The following is a 21,239-nucleotide window of genomic DNA, read 5'->3' as shown; positions in this document are numbered from 1 at the left end:
ACAGGGAGTTTGGTATTCTCACAATTGTCACCTCGATTTTCGGCACCTTTCTCTTACGATTGTCATATCCCTCACACTTTTGGGTGCGATCGTTCGGCCATTGCGTTTCATCTGCTCTGTCCACCTACATCTAAGGGGAACAACTCACTGGACACTTCCCTCTCAAAAATAACGTCGAACGATCGCATCCCAAAGCGGGAGAGATATGACAATTGGTTTTGGGAGAAAAGATACAGGTAATCGAAGTGAGGATTGTGAGAATACACGGGAAATACCCACCTGTGCATAAAATGGTTTGGTTTGGTTTGTTGTTTAACGCCGCACTCAGCAATATTCCAGCTATATGACGGCGGTCTGTAAATAATCGAGTCTGGACCACACAATCCAGTGATTAATATCATGAGCATCGATCCACGCAATTTGGATACGAAGACATCCATCAACCAAGTCAGCGAGCCTGACCACCCGAGCCCGTTAGTCGCCCCTTACGACAAGCATAGTCGTCATGGTTTGCTGAAGACCTATTCTAATCCTGATCTTCACGGGTCCAGTGTTAATGCATTTAGACCGCCTCCGTGGTCTAGTGGTAGAGCGTCCGCCCGGAGAGCGGAAGGTCCGGGTTTGATCCCCGGGCGCGTCATACCAAAAGACATTAAAATATGGTACTTGTTGTTACCCTGTCTGGCGCTCGGCATTAAGGGGCTAAAACAAGGACTGGTCGGCTCGGAGTCAGTATACTGTGTCTGAGTGGGGTATTCATGTTAAACTGCGGCATGGTATCTCAGTGAGCTAGCACTATAAATCGGCATCAATCCGGACTAGTACAAGCAGCCACACAAACACACACACACGTACATGCACGTCGCTATATGAGTGCAGTAATCTTGGACGCGACGTTAAACCCAATTTCACCTCACCGGATATGCATTTATGGCACTGTGGGTGTACACGCGTGTCTCATCTATTTCAATGTCATATTCTGGTTTCAGTGCCACGTATTGAATGCGTCCTGTTCACGAATTTATAAAAACATGGAGACACCATGAAAACTGGAACTTAAATAGGCTACAATTTTCTTTTGAATTCTCTATTGTATTCGACGACATACTGTATGTCTAATATTTTTATTTTCAGTCACTTGACTGTGTTTATTGATCACTTCCTCATACTTGTGTATTATTCACATGTATCATTCACATGTATTATTCACATGTATCATTATTATTCACATGTATCATTCACATGTATTATATACATGTATCATTCACATGTATCATTCATATGTATTATTCACATGTATCATTCACATGTATCATTCACATGTATCATTCACATGTATTATTCACATGTATCATTCACATGTATCATTCACATGTATCATTCATATGTATTATTCACATGTATCATTAACATGTATCATTCACATGTATTATTCACATGTATTATTCACATGTATCATAATATTCACATGTATCATAATATTCACATGTATCATTCACATGTATTATTCACATGTATCATTCACATGTACCATTCACATGTATTATTCACATGTATCATTCACATGTACCATTCACATGTATTATTCACATGTATCATTCACATGTATCATTCACATGTATTATTCACATGTATCATTCACATGTACCATTCACATGTATTATTCACATGTACCATTCACATGTATTATTCACATGTATTATTCACATGTATTATTCACATGTATCCGCCCTGCAGACCTTAACTAACCCAGATTATACACATTGCATAATGCAGGTAAACCGACTCTGGTGAGTGACAGTCCACCCTGCTTGGCTCGGCGGGCGGCAATCGCGTGCACGCATGCTGTTTACAAGCCATGAATGGATGTGTCAGTCCATTCATCACATATGCGACATCCTATTGGCTATCGTCCAGTGACGTCATAGATATTGCGATCAGTGTCACTGGACTGAACACCGGTGTGGAGAAATGTCAGCCAGTATGGTGTATCGATTGTCCAGGGCTAATAATATTCAAGAAACGGCCCTGAAATCTTCCTGACCACAATTTCTTCGCGAACGACTGGAACCTTTGTCGATGTCGCCATCTTCTGTGTAGCAACCTATACATTATTTTGTTATCGCCTCCGTAACGCTATCGCTAAAAATCAATGGTTTCGGTAGAAGGGATTGAATATGTGGAGGTGTCTGATTCTGCGTCAAGGTGTGGGAGGCATTGCATAATACAAGGACGCCTTCAGTGTTTATTTCATATCCATGAACGCTTGGTATAACAGGCAACTGAGACCGAATATATTTTGTAGAACTGAAACAGGAATTAACATACACCTTTATAGATAACAACTTCTGGGCCCCGTTCCACAAAGCGATCTTAGAGCTAAGTCGGTCGTAACTCCCATTCTTTAACACTGACTTACGACAATCGTAGCGCTAAGATCGCTTTGTGGAACGGTTCCTTGCATTTAGCGACGTTTCGATGTAGATTCTTGTTCAGCTGATATTTTCAGATAAAATTTTGTTACTTCACTTTGAACAGTGTCGAGAAGACAGGACTGGTGTATGTTTGTTTGTTTGTTTGTTAGGTTGTTTGTTGTTTAACGCCGCACTCAGCAATATTCCAGCTATATGACGGCGGTCTGTAAAATAATCGAGTCTGGACCAGACAATCCAGTGATTGACATCATGAGCATCGATCCGCGCAATTGGGATCGATGACATGCTTCAACCAAGTCAGCGAGCCTGACCACCCGATCCCGTTAGTCGCCTTTTACGACAAGCATAGTCGCCTTTACGGCAAGTATGGGTTGCTGAAGACCTATGTCTAACGGCTAGTTTATATGAAGTTAGAGCGACATTTTGACAGTTATCCGCCCTGTAGTGTCTGACTTAACCAGATATACTCACGTCAAACACTTTGGGTGAGAGGGTATTTTGTTTAACGCCGCTTTGAACAATATTCCAGTTATATCCCGCCGTATCACCTTAATGCGGGAGGACAGGACAGGACGACACGGGTTTTAGACGTTTACCATTTTGATGTTGTTGATGACATGGAATCATAGTCAGGGCGAATCTGGGATTCGAACCCTCCGTCATGATGTGCTGACACGCCTAAGGGGCGCAACTCCACACAGCGAATTGCGGCGCAGAGACGACTGGGATCCCCGTGGATGAGTGAGTTTATGATGAGGATTCCTGTCCGTTTTCCACACATGTGCCTAAAGCCATGGTTCCATAACACACAGCGGCCGTAGCCATACGTACGACCGCCGTCCTTTTGCTGCATGGAAATTGCTGAGAGCGGCGTAAACAAACAAACCAAGCTAAATGCACGACTGTCGTCACTCGCATAGTTTAACATCGAGACTTAATACGCCATTCGTATTTCGTTATGGTCACTTGTGAAATCGGTAAGTACCTAATGCATCGATGAAGAGCGAAGGCTGTGTGACGTGCAATTAACACGATTTAAGACTTGCGACATACCATGAATAAAAAAGAAGAATGCTTAACGTCCCACTGTAACACTGAAGACCGTGCACTCTGAGTGTTGTGTGTGTTTATATATTAAGCGCCAAATTTAACGTTTATTTGTATAAATACTGTGTGATGTACCACTATAACAATAAATACTGTGTGACGTACCACTATAACAATAAATACTGTGTGACGTACCACTATAACAATAAATACTGTGTGACGTACCACTATAACAATAAATAAAGTGTGATGTACCACTATAACAATAAATAATGTGTGATGTACCACTATAACAATAAATACTGTGTGATGTACTAGTATAACAATAAATACTGTGTGATATACCACTATAACAATAAATACTGTGTGACGTACCAGTATAACAATAAATACTGTGTGATGTACCACTATAACAATAAATACTGTGTGACGTACCACTATAACAATAAATACTGTTTGATGTACCACTATAACAATAAATACTGTGTGACGTACCACTATAACAATAAATACTGTGTGATGTACCACTATAACAATAAATACTGTGTGACGTACCACTATAACAATAATTACTGTGTGATGTACCACTATAACAATAAATACTGTGTGATGTACCACTATAACAATAAATACTGTTTGATGTACCACTATAACAATAAATACTGTGTGATGTACCACTATAACAATAAATACTGTGTGATGTACCACTATAACAATAAATACTGTGTGACGTACCACTATAACAATAAATACTGTGTGACATACCACTAAAACAATAAATACTGTGTGACGTACCAGTATAACAATAATTACTGTGTGATGTACCACTATAACATTGAAGTCTGTGACGTACCACTATAACAATAAATATGGTGTGAAGTACAACTGTAACAATAAATACTGTGTGACGTACCACTATAACATTGAAGACTGTGACGTACCACTATAACAATAAATACTGTGTGACGTACCACTATAACAATAAATACTGTGTAACGTACAACTATGACAATAAATACTGTGTGACGTACCACTATAACATTGAAGAGTGTGACGTACAACTATAACAATAAATACTGTGTGAAGTACAACTGTAACAATAAATACTGTGTGACGTACCACTATAACATTGAAGACTGTGACGTACCACTATAACAATAAATACTGTGTGACGTACCACTTTAACAATAAATACTGTGTAACGTACAACTATGACAATAAATACTGTGTGACGTACCACTATAACATTGAAGAGTGTGACGTACAACTATAACAATTAATACTATGTGGCGTACCACTATATCAATACATACTGTGTGACGTACCACTATAGCATTGAAGAGTGTGACGTACCACTATAACAATAAATACTGTGTGAAGTACAACTGTAACAATAAATACTGTGTGACGTACCACTATAACATTGAAGACTGTGACGTACCACTATAACAATAAATACTGTGTGACGTACCACTATAACAATAAATACTGTGTAACGTACAACTATGACAATAAATACTGTGTGACGTACCACTATAACATTGAAGAGTGTGACGTACAACTATAACAATTAATACTATGTGGCGTACCACTATAACAATACATAGTGTGACGTACCACTATAGCATTGAAGAGTGTGTGACGTAACACTATAAAAATAAAGAATGTGTCCCACTATAACAATAAATACTGTGTGACGTACTACTATACCATTGAAGTCTGTGTGACGAACCGCTATAATATTGAGGGCTGTGTGACGTACCACTATAACATTGAAGACTGTGGGACGTACAACTTTAACAACACTGTAAGACTTGTCTGATTAGTTTACAGATTGGAAAACGATTGGAAACCCCGAAATCTCGTGGACTTTCCACTGCCTGTGAATGCTTTTCTTGAAAATGTTAATGTTCTATTTATCAATCACAAAAATAAAAATAAGAATAAAATGTCATTTGTTATGGAGAAATGGGTACCGCATTTTATTATATATCAAATTTGAAAAAATAAATTTATCACTACAACTTATTATGTCATTATGATTATATCAGCGTTCTGCTAACTGTGGGTGTGAGGTCAGTGTGAGCTGGGCTCCGTCTCTTCATATTCCCGATTGTCGCTTTGTAGTTATTTGCGCTTAACAAAATGACGACCAAAAGTACTTTTAAGTGTATAAAGAAACCCACTAAGTTTTGCAAAACAATCATGAAATTGTTTAGGGCAACGACATGTCAATAAAGGAATATTTATCTTTCATTTGCCTTCTAAGCATTTTCTGCCTAAATTTGTTCTTACTCATTTTATAATGAAACTTGCGTACATTTGCCTGGACTTTCAGTAACCATGTCGGACTGTATTTTATATAGTTTCTAAATATGAATTGTTAACAAGATTTGGTTACACTCCCATCATAAATGGGTTCCGTTGGTAAATACTGTTAAACATAATTTTAGATTAATTATGAACCTATTGCAAAATTACAGTATAAGTATCTCCAATTTGTTTTTAAAAAAACCCCTTGAATAAAAAATACTAACGTTATTTTTAACATGTAAAACCAGAGACCATATAATATAATATTATATGGTTTCTGGTAAAACACATGAACAAACTGTTGAATGAATACGTGTGTACAATAATTTTTCAAATCATGTTCATGTTTGACATGTTAAACATTGATTATTTTCGTTTCAGTATTGCATGTTCATCCTGTAAGTTTCCCTTATGTTTCACGAGAGGTTAAGAAAAAGAATATTCCTTGTGCTCGCGCATATTTTACTGGGCTTTCCCCGTTCCCCGCTTGTTAATTTTAGAGTGCTTGGCGGGGATTCCCTGGTGTAATGACGTCATAAGAGGTCACGTGATGTCTACATTTCACTAAAACTACTGAAAATGTATGTCAAATGAAAGAACATTCAATAAAACACATCGAAAGTAAAGACTACTACTCTGTATTACATCTTACACGACTAAATTAGTAATATTCGTGTTGAAACGGATAACTCAGAGCTATAAACAACAGCTTTCGAGGCAGTGTATCCCGGCATTCTTTGGGCTGATTTCCTCAAAATATTCATCATGGCGGCGTTTATTCCAGGTAATAAAATATTTTACCATTTTATGCACTGTATGGTAGCCCACGTCCATTGATCATTCATCGAGGTATACTACCCGATAGAATCATCTTATAAGGTTTGTTTTCAGAGATATAGTAGTAATTGCGTTCGGTATGATGCAGATAGCACCCTTAGTCTGTTGTCTAGTCGAGGTAGACTGGATTTTAGGTGCACAAATTTACCATATTGGGATGAAATCTGTCAGTTTTAAAAGGAAATTTGTCAGTTTGATTGCATGTTTTTAATGTATAGCTGTTTCGTTAAGGATTTTTGTGGATCGCTGATGCTGTACTGCTGTTATTTGATGACAGACAATGAAAACCTTTACGTCTGTCTACATTTTCAACCCTGATATCGCCGATTTGTTGTCATTGGCGGAGGTGTCAGATTTTGACAGTTGAGGAAGATGGCACGAAATAATTTCCATTCCCATCTTTTACTTCCGAGATCAAGATAATTAGTAATATATTTGGCTTGTTTCATTCAATTCACCCACAAGTAAAATTACGCTAAAGAGGTTTAGACTGCCATGGCACATGCTGGCATTTCTGAATTATCATTTGGTGAACGTAAATGCGTGGGTGATCGTCACATAGAAACGGAGATACATTGGATTTCTTATTTCTGTTTTCCAAAGTCGGTTCCACATCGTGATTAGGGTTGATTACAGACAGTGTGTGCTCCAGTTGGTTGTATTTGATCCATCAGTTGAGTGGTGACAGTCATTTCAACCCCCCACAAGACAATCCAGTGGATGTAGCATCATTGATTTTATAGCAGCTGGCATTATGGTGAAGATGTGAGTAGTGACTTTGGGTAACATATGTTCAGTTTTTAAACCAAATCACAGCTATCTATGACATGCTATATGGACCATATTACATTAGTAAACAATACTTTTCTTAAAGTATATGGTTTCTTTATTCATTGTGTTGAAATGTAGATTTGATCATGTGTCTTGTTTGACTCGCATGTTTCCAAAATGTCCATTTCAACCCATAATCTGATATGTAGCAATTTCACTACATGGACATAAAATGAAGACAATAATATTTAGGCAATCTGTGTGTGTTCATATATACATAAATTAGTGATTTTTTTTATATTCAAGATAATTTATCATAAAATGTTTGCCCTAAAATTTTATCTTACAGGATTTATTGTTGTACATCGAAAGAATGGAGTTATGAAGAACATATCATGCCAGAAATTATACATATGTAACATTTCAAAATTAGATAAAGTCAGCTACAGTTGTAAACCAAACCAGATATGTCATTGTCCTCTTCTTACAAAAGACTTATTTCTTTTAGATTTGTGCAGATTGTTTTTAAAATTTAGATATTTTTCCGTAATATTTCTGAAATTGATAATTCTTGATTTACACCCAATTAGGGTTTTATTCTGTGGAAATGTGTTTTTGTAGTTAAGATGGACATCATCATGATCATACGGAAGTGTTTTTGATAATCAGCCTGTAGAGTTTTTTTTTGAAAAAGATACTTTTTCCGTCATGTATTTTTCTCTGTGATTATCATCATAATATGATTTAATATTTTATGACACTTCATTCACTTCAGCGATTACATAATATTAATCATTTTGGCATGAGTTTACTGCCTCCCCACCAAGCTGTCCATTTCTACCTGTCTTACGTTCTTAGTCAACATTTAGCATGAGAACAACCCTTTAGCAGGACTCTACGGAAAGAAATATCAACTTCAGTTCTATGAAATGTGTACCTTACAAAACAAATAGCCCGGGATTAGTGAAAATCTTCAGGGACTTGTTGATTCTCCTGAAGTCTATCTATTTTACATGAACTACTAATGAGAAATGAAAAGTGAACCAGTTGGATGTTACCAATGGGGTGTACTCCTGAAGGTTCCTTTACAAATTTGTGAATTTACATTCATTCCAATCTCGTTTGTAATGTTAAATATGGAACATTTTTGTTTCTTTATTACATATTCATCCCCTAATTTCCCAGTATTGTTCACAAGAGGAAAAGCATTTTTAACATAGGAAGTATTTTCATTAAAGCTAGTGTATCATTGAAGTCATTAGCCCCATTTGCTATTTCAGAATCACTAATTATAGACGTGAAGTTTGAAGTGAATGTCTATACTTCTTTAGTTGTTTCTGTGAGCTATTTGTTATTCACCACATACATATTTAGTGAGATTTGTGAAACAATATTTAGATATGAATGTGTAAGTATCGGTCAATTTGGTTTGATAAGGGGTATGATCATATGAAAAGTGATATGGCAAACCTTTTATCATATACTTTCAAATTATGGTACAGTGTTTATATATACTTTCATGACAGTGTGTTTTTCTAAACTGTTCTTTTTTTCTCATTTTCTTGACAAATTCATTGCTGTTATCATGTCAGTTCATCATCTTGCTGCACTATCATGAACATGTTCTTGTTGCTGCTATAGTGCTGATCATGTTACCTGTTCATTGTACCTGTATAGTTGTTATTAGGTGTGTTTCTTTTACAAACCTCATTTTCAAGGTGAGATACAAAGGATCATCTCTGACACAACAATATATATTTGGTCATCTGGCTGTAAGATCCCACTTGTGGAACCTTGGTCATCTGGCGATATGTTCCCACTTGTGGAGTCTTGGTCATCTGGTGATATCAGTATATGTTCCCACTTGTGGAACCTTGGTCATCTGGCGATATGTTCCCACTTGTGGAACCTTGGTCATCTGGTGGTATCAGTATATGTTCCCACTTGTGGAACCTTGATCATCTGGCGATATGTTCCCACTTGTGGAACCTTGGTCATCTGGTGATATCAGTATATATTCCCACTTGTGGAACCTTGGTCATCTGGTGATATCAGTATATGTTCCCACTTGTGGAGTCTTGGTCATCTGGTGATATCAGTATATTTTCACACTTGTGGAACCTTGGTCATCTGGCGATATGTTCCCACTTGTGGAACCTTGGTCATCTGGTGGTATCAGTATATGTTCCCACTTGTGGAACCTTGGTCATCTGGTGATATCAGTATATGTTCCCACTTGTGGAACCTTGGTCATCTGGCGATATGTTCACACTTGTGGAACCTTGGTCATCTGGTGATATCAGTATATGTTCCCACTTGTGGAACCTTGGTCTTCTGGCTGTATGTTCCCACTTGTGGAACCTTGGTCTTCTCGCGATATGTTCCCACTTGTGGAACCTTGGTCATCTGGCGATATGTTCCCACTTGTGGAACCTTGGTCATATGGTGATATCAGTATATGTTCCCACTTGTGGAACCTTGGTCATCTGGCGATATGTTCCCACTTGTGGAACCTTGGTCATATAGTGATATCAGTATATGTTCCCACTTGTGGAACCTTGGTCATCTGGCGATATGTTCCCACTTGTGGAACCTTGGTCATCTGGTGGTATCAGTATATGTTCCCACTTGTGGAACCTTGGTCATCTGGCGATATGTTCCCAGTTGTGGAACCTTGGTCTTCTGGCGATATGTTTCCACTTGTGGAACCTTGGTCATCTGGCGATTTGTTCCCACTTGTGGAACCTTGGTCATCTGGTGATATCAGTATATGTTCACACTTGTGGAACCTTGTTCATCTGGCTATATTATCCCACTTGTTGATCCTTTGTCATCTGGTGATATCAGTATATTTTCACACTTGTGGAACCTTGGTCATCTGGCGATATGTTCCCACTTGTGGAACCTTGGTCATCTGGTGATATCAGTATATGTTCCCACTTGTGGAACCTTGGTCATCTGGCTATATGTTCCCACTTGTGGAACCTTGGTCATCTGGCGATATGTTCCCACTTGTGGAACCTTGGTCATCTGGTGATATCAGTATATGTTCACACTTGTGGAACCTTGTTCATCTGGCTATATTATCCCACTTGTTGATCCTTTGTCATCTGGTGATATCAGTATATTTTCACACTTGTGGAACCTTGGTCATCTGGCGATATGTTCCCACTTGTGGAACCTTGGTCATCTGGTGATATCAGTATATGTTCCCACTTGTGGAACCTTAGTCATCTGGCTATATGTTCCCACTTGTGGAACCTTGGTCATCTGGCGATATGTTCCCACTTGTGGAACCTTGGTCATCTGGTGATATCAGTATATGTTCACACTTGTGGAACCTTGGTCTTCTGGCTGTATGTTCACACTTGTGGAACCTTGGTCATCTGGCGATATGTTCCCACTTGTGGAACCTTGGTCATCTGGTGATATCAGTATATGTTCACACTTGTGGAACCTTGGTCATCTTGCGATATGTTCCCACTTGTGGAACCTTGGTCATCTGGTGATATCAGTATATGTTCCCACTTGTGGAACCTTGGTCTTCTGGCTGTATGTTCACACTTGTGGAACCTTGGTCATCTGGCGATATGTTCCCACTTGTGGAACCTTGGTCATCTGGCGATATGTTCCCACTTGTGGAACCTTGGTCATCTGGTGATATCAGTATATGTTCACACTTGTGGAACCTTGGTCATCTTGCGATATGTTCCCACTTGTGGAACCTTGGTCATCTGGTGATATCAGTATATGTTCCCACTTGTGGAACCTTGGTCTTCTGGCTGTATGTTCACACTTGTGGAACCTTGGTCATCTGGCGATATGTTCCCACTTGTGGAACCTTGGTCATCTGGCGATATGTTCCCACTTGTGGAACCTTGGTCATCTGGTGATATCAGTATATGTTCACACTTGTGGAACCTTGGTCATCTGGCTATATTATCCCACTTGTTGATCCTTTGTCATCTGGCGATATCAGTATATGTTCCCAAACTTGTGGAACCTTGGTCATCTAGTGATATTAGTATATTTTCACACTTGTGAAACCTTGGTCATCTGGCTGTATGTTCCCACTTGTGGAACCTTGATCATCTGGTGATATCAGTATATGTTCACACTTGTGAAACCTTGATCATCTGGCGATATCAGTATATGTTCACACTTGTGGAACCTTGTGACCTGTGAAGATCAGGGTAGAATAGGTCTTCAGCAACCCAATCTTGCCATAAGATTATGTACAGACCACTGTCATATTGCTTGAATATTGCCGAGTGCAGCATTAAACAACAAACAAACCAACAAACTATACATCTTCCTGCTTGACATTTACTTGCTGACAAATCTGATCCCTAGGATGGAAAAAAAGACACACCTGAAATGAACTGAGGTTTGTCTTGTATTCTAACATGGCAATTATAAACCCTGCTCTATGTGTTCATCAGTTGGAGCATGTGGTGGTCCTCACAAGGCCATGAATTATGAAATAAGGAGTTTTTGTGACAATTTCAAAAATAAAAACAAATTCAACAGAAATTTACTTATCTGTCCAGCATTGGAAAATTGGCACAAGTCCTGTAGTCCTTGCCAGACTGCCCAATAGTTAAGGTATAATAAGGACTAGTAGAAATTTGCAAGTTTTAAGGGTTTTGCTATATATTATCTTTAGAAGGAGTAGTGGACTAAAAATGTTAGTTTCTACCACTTCTGTCTCTTTTGGAGGACTCTCAGTGATACATTTAGAGGAATCAAATGATGTCAAATGTTATTAAATGCTATTGAAATAAAACTTATGCATATATTAAAACTGTTAGATAAAACAATTGCGTATCAGTCCATCACAAAATTCATTTACCGACAGTTACATGTGTATCCTACTATTCATTTGGTTTTAAATGATTTACAGGGATTGTTACGAAACCGATGTTCAAGTTAAAATACCCAAATGTAAAGAAACATGGGTAAAACAAATGCTGAATATCCACTAAAACTTGTGGATGCCCAATAAAAATCCATGGCAAAAATACACAAGTAACCAAGCTTGTCTAGAGCTCTGTAGATTGGGTCCCGTACTATCTTGATTTCCAAGGATATTATCACTGAATGGTTATCAGGGCTGCTACCATTTACTCGTGTATTTGGTGAATCGAACCGTATCCATTCATGAAAGATTGAATTCCTTATTCGTGGCCACTAGAATAGAATATTTATGAATATGCAATCTTTTGCATTTACATTCCATGTACCTAAAAATATCAATAAGAACATATCATATGCATAGATTTCTTCAAAGACAACACTCTTATAATATTTAATTTGACAGTAATGTGGTCACTGGTCATTGTTGCATTTGAGCAGATACTAGTACCTGGATAAGTGCAGTATCTAAATGTATAATATATTAATAATTAACAAACCATGTCAAATAATTTATGTAGCATTTGTTTCACTGAATATAGCAAAAAATACATCAGCTGCTGACTTGTTATTGTATTTGTGAATTAATATTCGTATTCGTTACCCTATATTCGTGATACAAATCGTATTCGCCTCATAGTGTATTCATTGCAGCCCTACTCATTATTGTATTGCACATGTTCAGAAGAAGTAAGACTATTTCTTATGGGGATTTCAAGGTAATATAAAGAAAATGAACCACTTACGATGTAGACAAATTACACCCTGAACTTTGGGTGTATTTCTTATAGGATTGTCATTTGTTTGGAAATGTTAGTGATATATCAAACTTAACAGTATCAAGATGTATTGATGTATCATTTAGAAATAAAGTTAATTCTGTATTTGTATAGATAAAAATTACCTATGTTGACCAAAATCAATTTAATGCTGATCCATTGAAAGTTGAAATAGAATTTTCTGCCTTCTCATTGTCAATCTTAACCATGGTAATTTTAATAAATGTAAATGTGGTATTGAATTATTAATTTAGCAACGAATGTTCATAAATTTGTATCGATGCATCATGAACATTAAAAATTTATCTTCACATCAATATTGAAGAATACAGAATAGAAATGTTGGTTGTAACATTGAAATCTATGCATCAGTACTGCCTTGGGGGGCACGGGTGGCCCAGTCGTCTAAGGTGCCACGATTCGCTGTGCAGAGTTGCGTCCCTTGGGCATGCCAGAAATCTATGATTGTGAGTTCGAATCCCGGTTCGCCCCGATTATGTTTCTAGGTTTGTAAGCACCATACCCGTCCGTGCTCGTGGGTTTCACCGAAGTGGTAAACATCGAAGACCTGCATCACTTCGGGCTTTCCTCCCACATTAAGCTGACACACGTATAAGTCATTCACTCAGTACTGCCTTGTTAGTAAATAAAACTATGTGTACACAAGGCAATCAAATAAAATAGTTCAAAGTACCTTGAAAAAAGCCATGAAACATATTCTCTTCAGTTATATCTGTATGAACTCAATGGTGAACTCTGGTGTCTTTTCATGAATTATTAATTAATGTTATACAATAGTAGATACAATCAACTCTAGCCTAAAATATTTCATGGGACAGCACTTAAACAATAATATGTTGACTGTACCTTGCTTCCTTGAATGTTTATGTTTGTAATTCATTTGAACATAGATTACAATGCTTTACAATTATTCAGTCAACATCTGTCATGGTGTCACAGGTTTTGTATAAATTATGTTTGTTAATGATTTATTGTCTTGGCCCTTTTTGCAATACACTTCACTGTCATTCATATGTTGATAAATGGTCTATTTGGGTGTATATGAAAATACAAACTGCTGTCTTTGATTTTTTTTCATGAATCTTTCCATCAGTCTTGTCCTGAACCATGTATTGAGGCTTTGTCATACCAGTGTTGTAACCATGACAATCATGCGCAGCCACTAAGAGTTGTATGACAGTAAAATAGTTCTGTATTTGTTTGTTATTAAAAAGTAACATCCAGACTGCTTAAGTATTTCGAATCACCTAAACTTCTCGACCTATCTACAAGTGGTAGTTAACATGACAGATTGTATGTTCTTGTGTATAATGCACATTTGTTACAGAAATTAGAGCTCTGTTTTGAAACTACCTGTTGAAGAATTCACCTGTTGAAAATTGTATGCAAGTATGTGGGAGCTGATGATTGGCAATGACCAGGCTACTTCATAAGAGGGTCAAGCTATTTCTGCTGACCAGGGGCTAACGGACTAGCGGTTCAACTGAGTCTTGATACCCTGGTTAAGATTAATGATGTATTCTATGATAATTTGACACATGTTGATTTATTAGAACGGTTTGGATGAAGTAGGTTGGAATTGATCAATCCCCTGAGTGTCAGATCCTTGTCAGTGTGTTTCAGGGGTCTAGCCAACCTTAGAGAGTTGTCAAGAGCACAAAATATTTATGAAATTTGTTCCAGAGAAGATACAGTTGGTTTAGATATTGATTTAGTGATTGAGCCTGTCAGGGGTACCTTTGCATTAAGAGACCGGCAACACATACCAAGTGCTTAAATAAGTTTTGTTTGTTTGTTGTATTAAGCTGCACTCAGCAATATACCAGTTATATGATGGCGGTCTGTAAATAATCTGGACCAGACGATCCAGTGATTGATATCATGAGCATCAATCCATGCAATTGGGATACGATGACATGCATCAACCAAGTCAGCGAGCCAGACAACCTGATCCCGTCAGTCGCCTCTTACGACAAACACAGTCACCTTTTATGACAAGCATGGGTTACTGAAGACCTATTATACCCCAGATCTTCACGGGTCTCTTAATAAGTGAACGTCAGATTACCTAACTGTACCCATTATTATCATCATTATAAGAGAAGTTTACAAGACTCAGGCTCCGGACTAGTGGCAAAAGTTGCAGACTCCTATGCATATCAAAGTGATTATTTTGGCCACCTCCATGGTTTAGTGGTAGAGAGTCTGCCTGGAGAGAGAGACCTGAAGGTCGGGGGTTGATCTCCAGCCCCAACATGCCAAAAGACTTTAAAAAATGGTACTTGTTGTTACCCTGCCTGGCTCTCGGCAAGAACTGCTCAGAGACAGACACAAAGACACACATTATGATACTAATTATTATGAATTTTGCAATTTGTTATGATACTGAATACTGTATAATACATGTTATGATGTACAAATTTTGTATCATGACACCATATGTTAATTTTGTTGTTAAATTGGTATACATATCTAGGCTAAATTTGAATTTCATGCTTTGACATAAAGTGGGACGTGCCTAGATCACATGAAGATTAATTGTCAATATGACCGCCTGTGCATTCCGTTGAACAAGGCGACGAAACGAATCAAGTAGTCAGGCTGGCTAAACATACAGTGGGTTGTGTACATAGTTAGAAGTCTAATGAAGCTGTAAAACCATATACCGGGATACTCATTCATCAATAGGGATGGGTATTGGCGGTTTAAAGTGCATCACAATATTTCACAATGCCCAAGGCGGCATTGTCATACGTATCACGATATATTGTTTAATTCTAAATTTTTAATTCAGAAGCAATCTGACACATTAAAGTAAGAACTGAAGTTCATAAAAGGAACAGGCGATGGAGTAGCCTTGTGGTTAAAGCGTTCGGTCATCACGCCGAAGACCTGGGTTCAATTCCTGACATGGGTACAATGTGTAAAGCCCATTTCTGGTGTCCCCCGCCGTGATATTGCTGCAATATTGCTAAAACCATACTCACTTATAAATGGAACAAAACAAGATGCTGGTACAACATAATGTTTACGCATTCAATAAATACACAGCCATGCTTGCTCCTGGGCAGAGAATGCATTTGTCAAGTATATAACATTAAACACATGCTAAAAGTCCAAATTTGAAATGATCTGATGAATCGAAAAAATGATATTGTGATACGTATCGTGGAAAAAATATGCTTCAATTTACCAATATAGCAGTAATACACACCCTTAATCAATGTCATTAAAATTACTTTTAACGTCCAGTTACAGATAACTATAGTGGCTTTATTCATTCTATAGACTAACATATAGTCTCTGAAATGAACATATCGTACAGAAAAAAACAGTTGTTCAGTTATCTTAATAAAAATCTGATAAAAAGGGAGCCCAGTGATTCTCTTCATTTTCAGATACTGCAGTAATCTAGACTTGCCAAACATTATAGACTTGCATGGGCTGTAGTTGATATAAATGTATCAGGGTCTGTAAGACAGACTATTCATTCTAGTACAAGTCATTGATTGTTCATGTACTTGTTGATGGAAAGCAGCTCTGTGAACGGCATGTGATTAAGTGATATCCTGTGATATACATTTCAGCATGTTTTGAACCCCATCCCAGCACAACAGATGTCCAAACTCACCATGCTCACACACAAACATATTGATCAATTTCTGTGTCCTGCATCCATCGGATGGGGCTTCTGAGTCGGATAGATTTGTTCTGAATTCTCTTTCTAATTGAAGCAACTGCTGAGTTTCATCGAGGATTTTAAACAAAAGTACCTGTGGCAAGCAAATTGGGTAAAGCATTATTTTGTCTAAAATTGGGAATTTTTCCCCAAATTTTCCTTTGTTCAGAGGGAGGTATGCCAGTGTTAGCACTGCACTCAGCATGCTCATTGTAACAATGTAAAACTGAATCCTGAGCTTGTGTTGCGGCCTCTCTATTGATCCTGTTGTTTCAAAGATTGAAGTCGCCTTTGCAAAGCTAAGACATTAGTTATGATGACAATGATGCCAATAAACTGAGCTTGCCTCCGTGGTCTAGTGGATAGAGTGTCTGCCCGGTGAGCTCAAGGTTGGGAGTTCGAACCCCGGCCATGTCACATCAGAAGATATGAAAGATGGTACTTGTTGTTACCCTGCCTGGCGCTAGACCCAGGTTCGAACTCCCACATGGGTACAACGTGTTTCCGTGATATTGCAAAAAGCGGCGTAAAACCATACTCACTCAATCACACACTCACTCACTCACTCACTCACTCACTCACTTAGAGTCCAAATACCAACAATCCTGCAACCTTGGTGCATAGCTGGCTATCTATATGTGGAGTAATCTTGGTTTTAGGTTTATACGGTACTAAGTTTGGTTTCAATTCATCCTGTGGACTTGTCAGCTTCAGTGGTCCTTTTTTAGCTGCGCAACACAGGAAGTCAAGTGTGTGTGCCTAGAGCTTGTGGCTGGGTGAATTTTAGGAATCTTTGTCACTGCTGACTGTGTTAACAATTCAACTGGGAACCTGCGTTATGAGCTTATGGACAAGTGATAGTAGGCCGCTCTGTGTTGACGTTACGACATACCTGCGTCGTCACCCACCGTCGCGAGACCAGCGCTGACTTACGCCATGCCTCCTGCTTGCCCCATGTTGGATGAAAAGAAAATATTGGACATCAAACATCAGTGTTCTATTTCTTGCTTTTCTTGAGTGAAGTCGACAACTGTAGGCTATTTAGATTAGCACAAGGATTATTGTGTGTTTGAAGAGCTTGTGATAATCTTACTAGATTAATGATAGGCTCTGTGCAGTAATCCACTAACCATACCTGCTGTCAATATTGGATGGAGAGCACCTTGCCATGTGTTAACAGTACTTACCGTATGTTCTCAAATTAGTGTTCATTACAGTAAGTTAACAAAAACGGTTGAGGCCATACCAATTCATTATGGTTTTTTTTCTCATATTTTCAAGGCAAATATGTCACGATATGGGAAACATTCCTTTCAAAAAGATCGAGTAATGTATAGTTATTAATGTGATGCTATTTTACAGAATATCCTTTATGTATTTTGTTTCGCTTTGTCAAGTTGATGAGGGGAAAGTGGATTCATAAAACAAGGGAATATGTTTGTCTTGTTACCATGGCCTTGACCATTTGCAAGGGAGGTAACTGACTGTTTAAGTCCAGTTTCCTCGTAATAACCACTGGTGGTGCTACGATTTAGCCTGGAAATTCCAGCCTAGTTCGGCAAGGGTGGAAACTGGACTTTTATAGTCAGTTAACGCCCTTGCCTCGGGAAGATGGGCCTTGACATGTCAGTAATCTAATTTATCAGCATTAGAAACTTACAGTTTTGTCCACTGGTCTGTCTTTATAATATATAGCAAAACCCTAGTCCTCATGGTACTTTAACTATTGGGCAGTTTGGCAGTGACTATAGGACTAGTGCCAATCTTTAATGCTGTTTGATAGTTTCTACGGATCTATCATTAGTCTGATCTTAGCCCCAGAAGTAATCTTTTTTTTCTGTTTAAGCCCATCCAAAAGTACTTTTAGAAAATATGTTTTGCAGGTCATCTTTTTTGGGGGTAAAACAGTACAGCAAGGCCACAATACAATATGTATCCCAATACCTAAGTAACGATACAATGCATATCGATATATGCATATTTACATAAAATGTTGTGGAAACTTCTTGATTATAAATATTTCAGAACAGGTTCAAAAGAAAAAGCTAGCTGTAGATCGTGTTCGAAGCTGCTATTTTCAGTCATAAAGTTGAAATGCTAATTGAACACATTTTGCAATATTTGACAAAAACACAGGGGTGGTCATTAAACGAGTACATGTAGTAAGTAATTTATTTTAGCATTTGTATCGTCTTGTATTGATGCTGAAATCCTATGCGTACTGGTACACCGATGTATCGTTTCACCCCCATTTTTTCTTTAAAAGACAAACTTTTGGAAAGTATGTATATCTCAGAGCAGTGACAAATATTCCCGCACCTTCCCCCACCAAATATCAAATGGTTGGCCCCTAGCAGGCGATGGGTGTTGGTCACTCATTTGATTTAGTGAAATGCAGCTCTAGACACATCAGGTCATTTGACCATGTTGACCAAATACAATACAAAAAGGTAAGTTCTGAGTGCAGGAATAGGTCCTACTTGTTATGTATTGTTGATGAGGTCATTCAATAAAATAATGTCATTGCCCGAGTTGCCTCTATGATGATGATGATGATGATGATGATGAGCATTTGTTTTAATATCTTACAGCGCTGCACATAAGCTGCGTATTAGCGTAATACCCCCAAAGTATTCAAAACCCAATTACTTTCAATTATCTAGCGTACAGAAACACAGGTATTAAATGAAAAACTCAAATGTATAAAAACAGCACGCTTTTTAAGCATACGTACAACGGAGCTTATTTCCTCCCACATTCAGTTAACAACAGTTAACAAGTTGTGGTTACACCTACTCGCTCCTTCATTTATTTTAGCAACATGTCCCTGTGTGTTCCTATTTTTCTTGTGTATAATCTATACATGCAATATGCATTTCCTGACACATTTATCTTAGGCCCGAATTTGTATTGCAGAGTTGCATCCCTTAGCCATTCCAGGATCCACTGATTGTGGGTTGTATCCCAGATGTGTCCAGATTATGTTCTTTGGTTTGTTTTCACTGTACCTTTGCTTGTGGCTTTCACTTACGTAAAAGTTTACAAGCTTTGTCACCTTAGATTTTCCACCAACTTTAAGATGAATTTGATGACAGAATACAACTGAAAATTTGCAATACTGTCCAACATGTCCAAACCACAGTAAATTGACGTAACCTCCATACATACATACATGTAGCGTGATTAATATGGAGCTGAGTATCGCCTGGTATCTCAGGTGGTCAGGCTCGCTGACGAGGTTGATCATGTTGATGCAAGTCATCGATCCCAATTGGGTGGATCGATGTTCATGATGTCAATCACTGGATTGTCTGGTCCAGACTCGATTTTTTACAGACCGCCGACATATGGCTGGAATATTGCTGAGTGTGTTGCGTAAAACAACAAACCAACCAACCAACCAATACAATACGTATCAGACTGACGATACCACTGCTATCATGATACACCAACAAGCATGACAAGTAGTAAGACATGATGAAATCAGTGAAATTTAACTCTAAAACATCTGGATTCATTCAATCACTTTTTATCATAAAAACAAAAATTTGTTAACGAAAAAAACAAGAACAAAACCGTTTTAAATGAATAGATGGTTGTTATTAAATGTAATAGTTTTAAAGCAGGCACATTCTCCATCAACATGTCCTGATGTTCCGCCATGTTTACAAGTTGTGCTATGGCTCAACTCTATCAGTAATTGTTCTATTTATAGCGTATCATGATCTCACAAACTGACGATTCAAGAATTGCCTGTACCTTAGTATCGATGATATTGTAGGTATCTGAATGATTGGGTACTGATTTATCTATAGACAGTAGGGGCGGTGGGGTAGCCGAGTGGTTAAGGCGTTCGTCTTGTGAAGACCCGGGTTTCGATTCCCCACATGGGTATAATGTGTGAAGCCATTTCTTGCCGTGATATTGCTGGAATATTGCTAAAAGTGGCGTTAAACAACACTCACTCACACACTCTAGAGACAATATCGATACTATATCACAATATTCCATTATTTTATCAATTTTTGAGAGCACATTTTTCTATTTCCTACCAATATTGAAATGCAATAATTTTTAATATTTAATACAGTTCGGATTACAGAGAGTATCCCGGAGTATGCCCAGTTCTGAAAGCCTGTAATTTGCTTTGTGTTACCGGGAGGCAGTGGTAGTAGTGAGCATGTGAGCAGTGTTTCCCAGCTGAGTGTTTTCTAGCTGTAGAGAGCTGGGTGGACAGATGTTTCTCCCTCCGCCTCCTGCTTGTTTCAGGACATCGCAGGGAGACATATCACTGTTCATTAGTTCCATTGATTAATGATATTAATATTTTCTGAGTTGCGCAGATGTTACTATGGAAACTTAAACAGGTTAAGAATTGATGAATGTATCTTGATTCCCAGCTTGTTGATGATGTCCTCGCCAGCATCAGTTACGACACATCTT

At 38.1% G+C, this 21,239-nt stretch overlaps 1 protein-coding gene across 2 annotated transcripts in view; it reads left to right on the top strand.

Moving 5' to 3' along the window:
* Positions 1 to 6,444: 6,444 nt before the first annotated feature.
* LOC124117022 (fibronectin type-III domain-containing protein 3A-like) overlaps positions 6,445 to 21,239 on the top strand; it is a 175,147-nt gene continuing 160,352 nt past the window's right edge. Inside the window, exon 1 of one of the 2 annotated variants that reach the window (XM_046478693.2) lies at positions 6,445 to 6,579. Coding sequence is in view for 1 of the 2 variants with exons in the window: in XM_046478691.2 (XP_046334647.2) it covers positions 7,387 to 7,397 (11 nt within the window). In the remaining variant the exon portion in view is untranslated. Of the gene's footprint in view, positions 6,580 to 7,371; positions 7,398 to 21,239 lie in introns of those variants that run through there. The other variant, XM_046478691.2, reaches the window with a different exon arrangement.

The sequence above is a fragment of the Haliotis rufescens genome, unplaced genomic scaffold (assembly GCF_023055435.1).
Source record: "Haliotis rufescens isolate VD_foot unplaced genomic scaffold, xgHalRufe1.0.p SCAF_9, whole genome shotgun sequence".
Lineage (NCBI taxonomy): Eukaryota > Metazoa > Mollusca > Gastropoda > Lepetellida > Haliotidae > Haliotis > Haliotis rufescens.
Note: the sequence above shows the minus strand (reverse complement) of the source record. Positions and strands in the feature narration are given on the sequence as shown.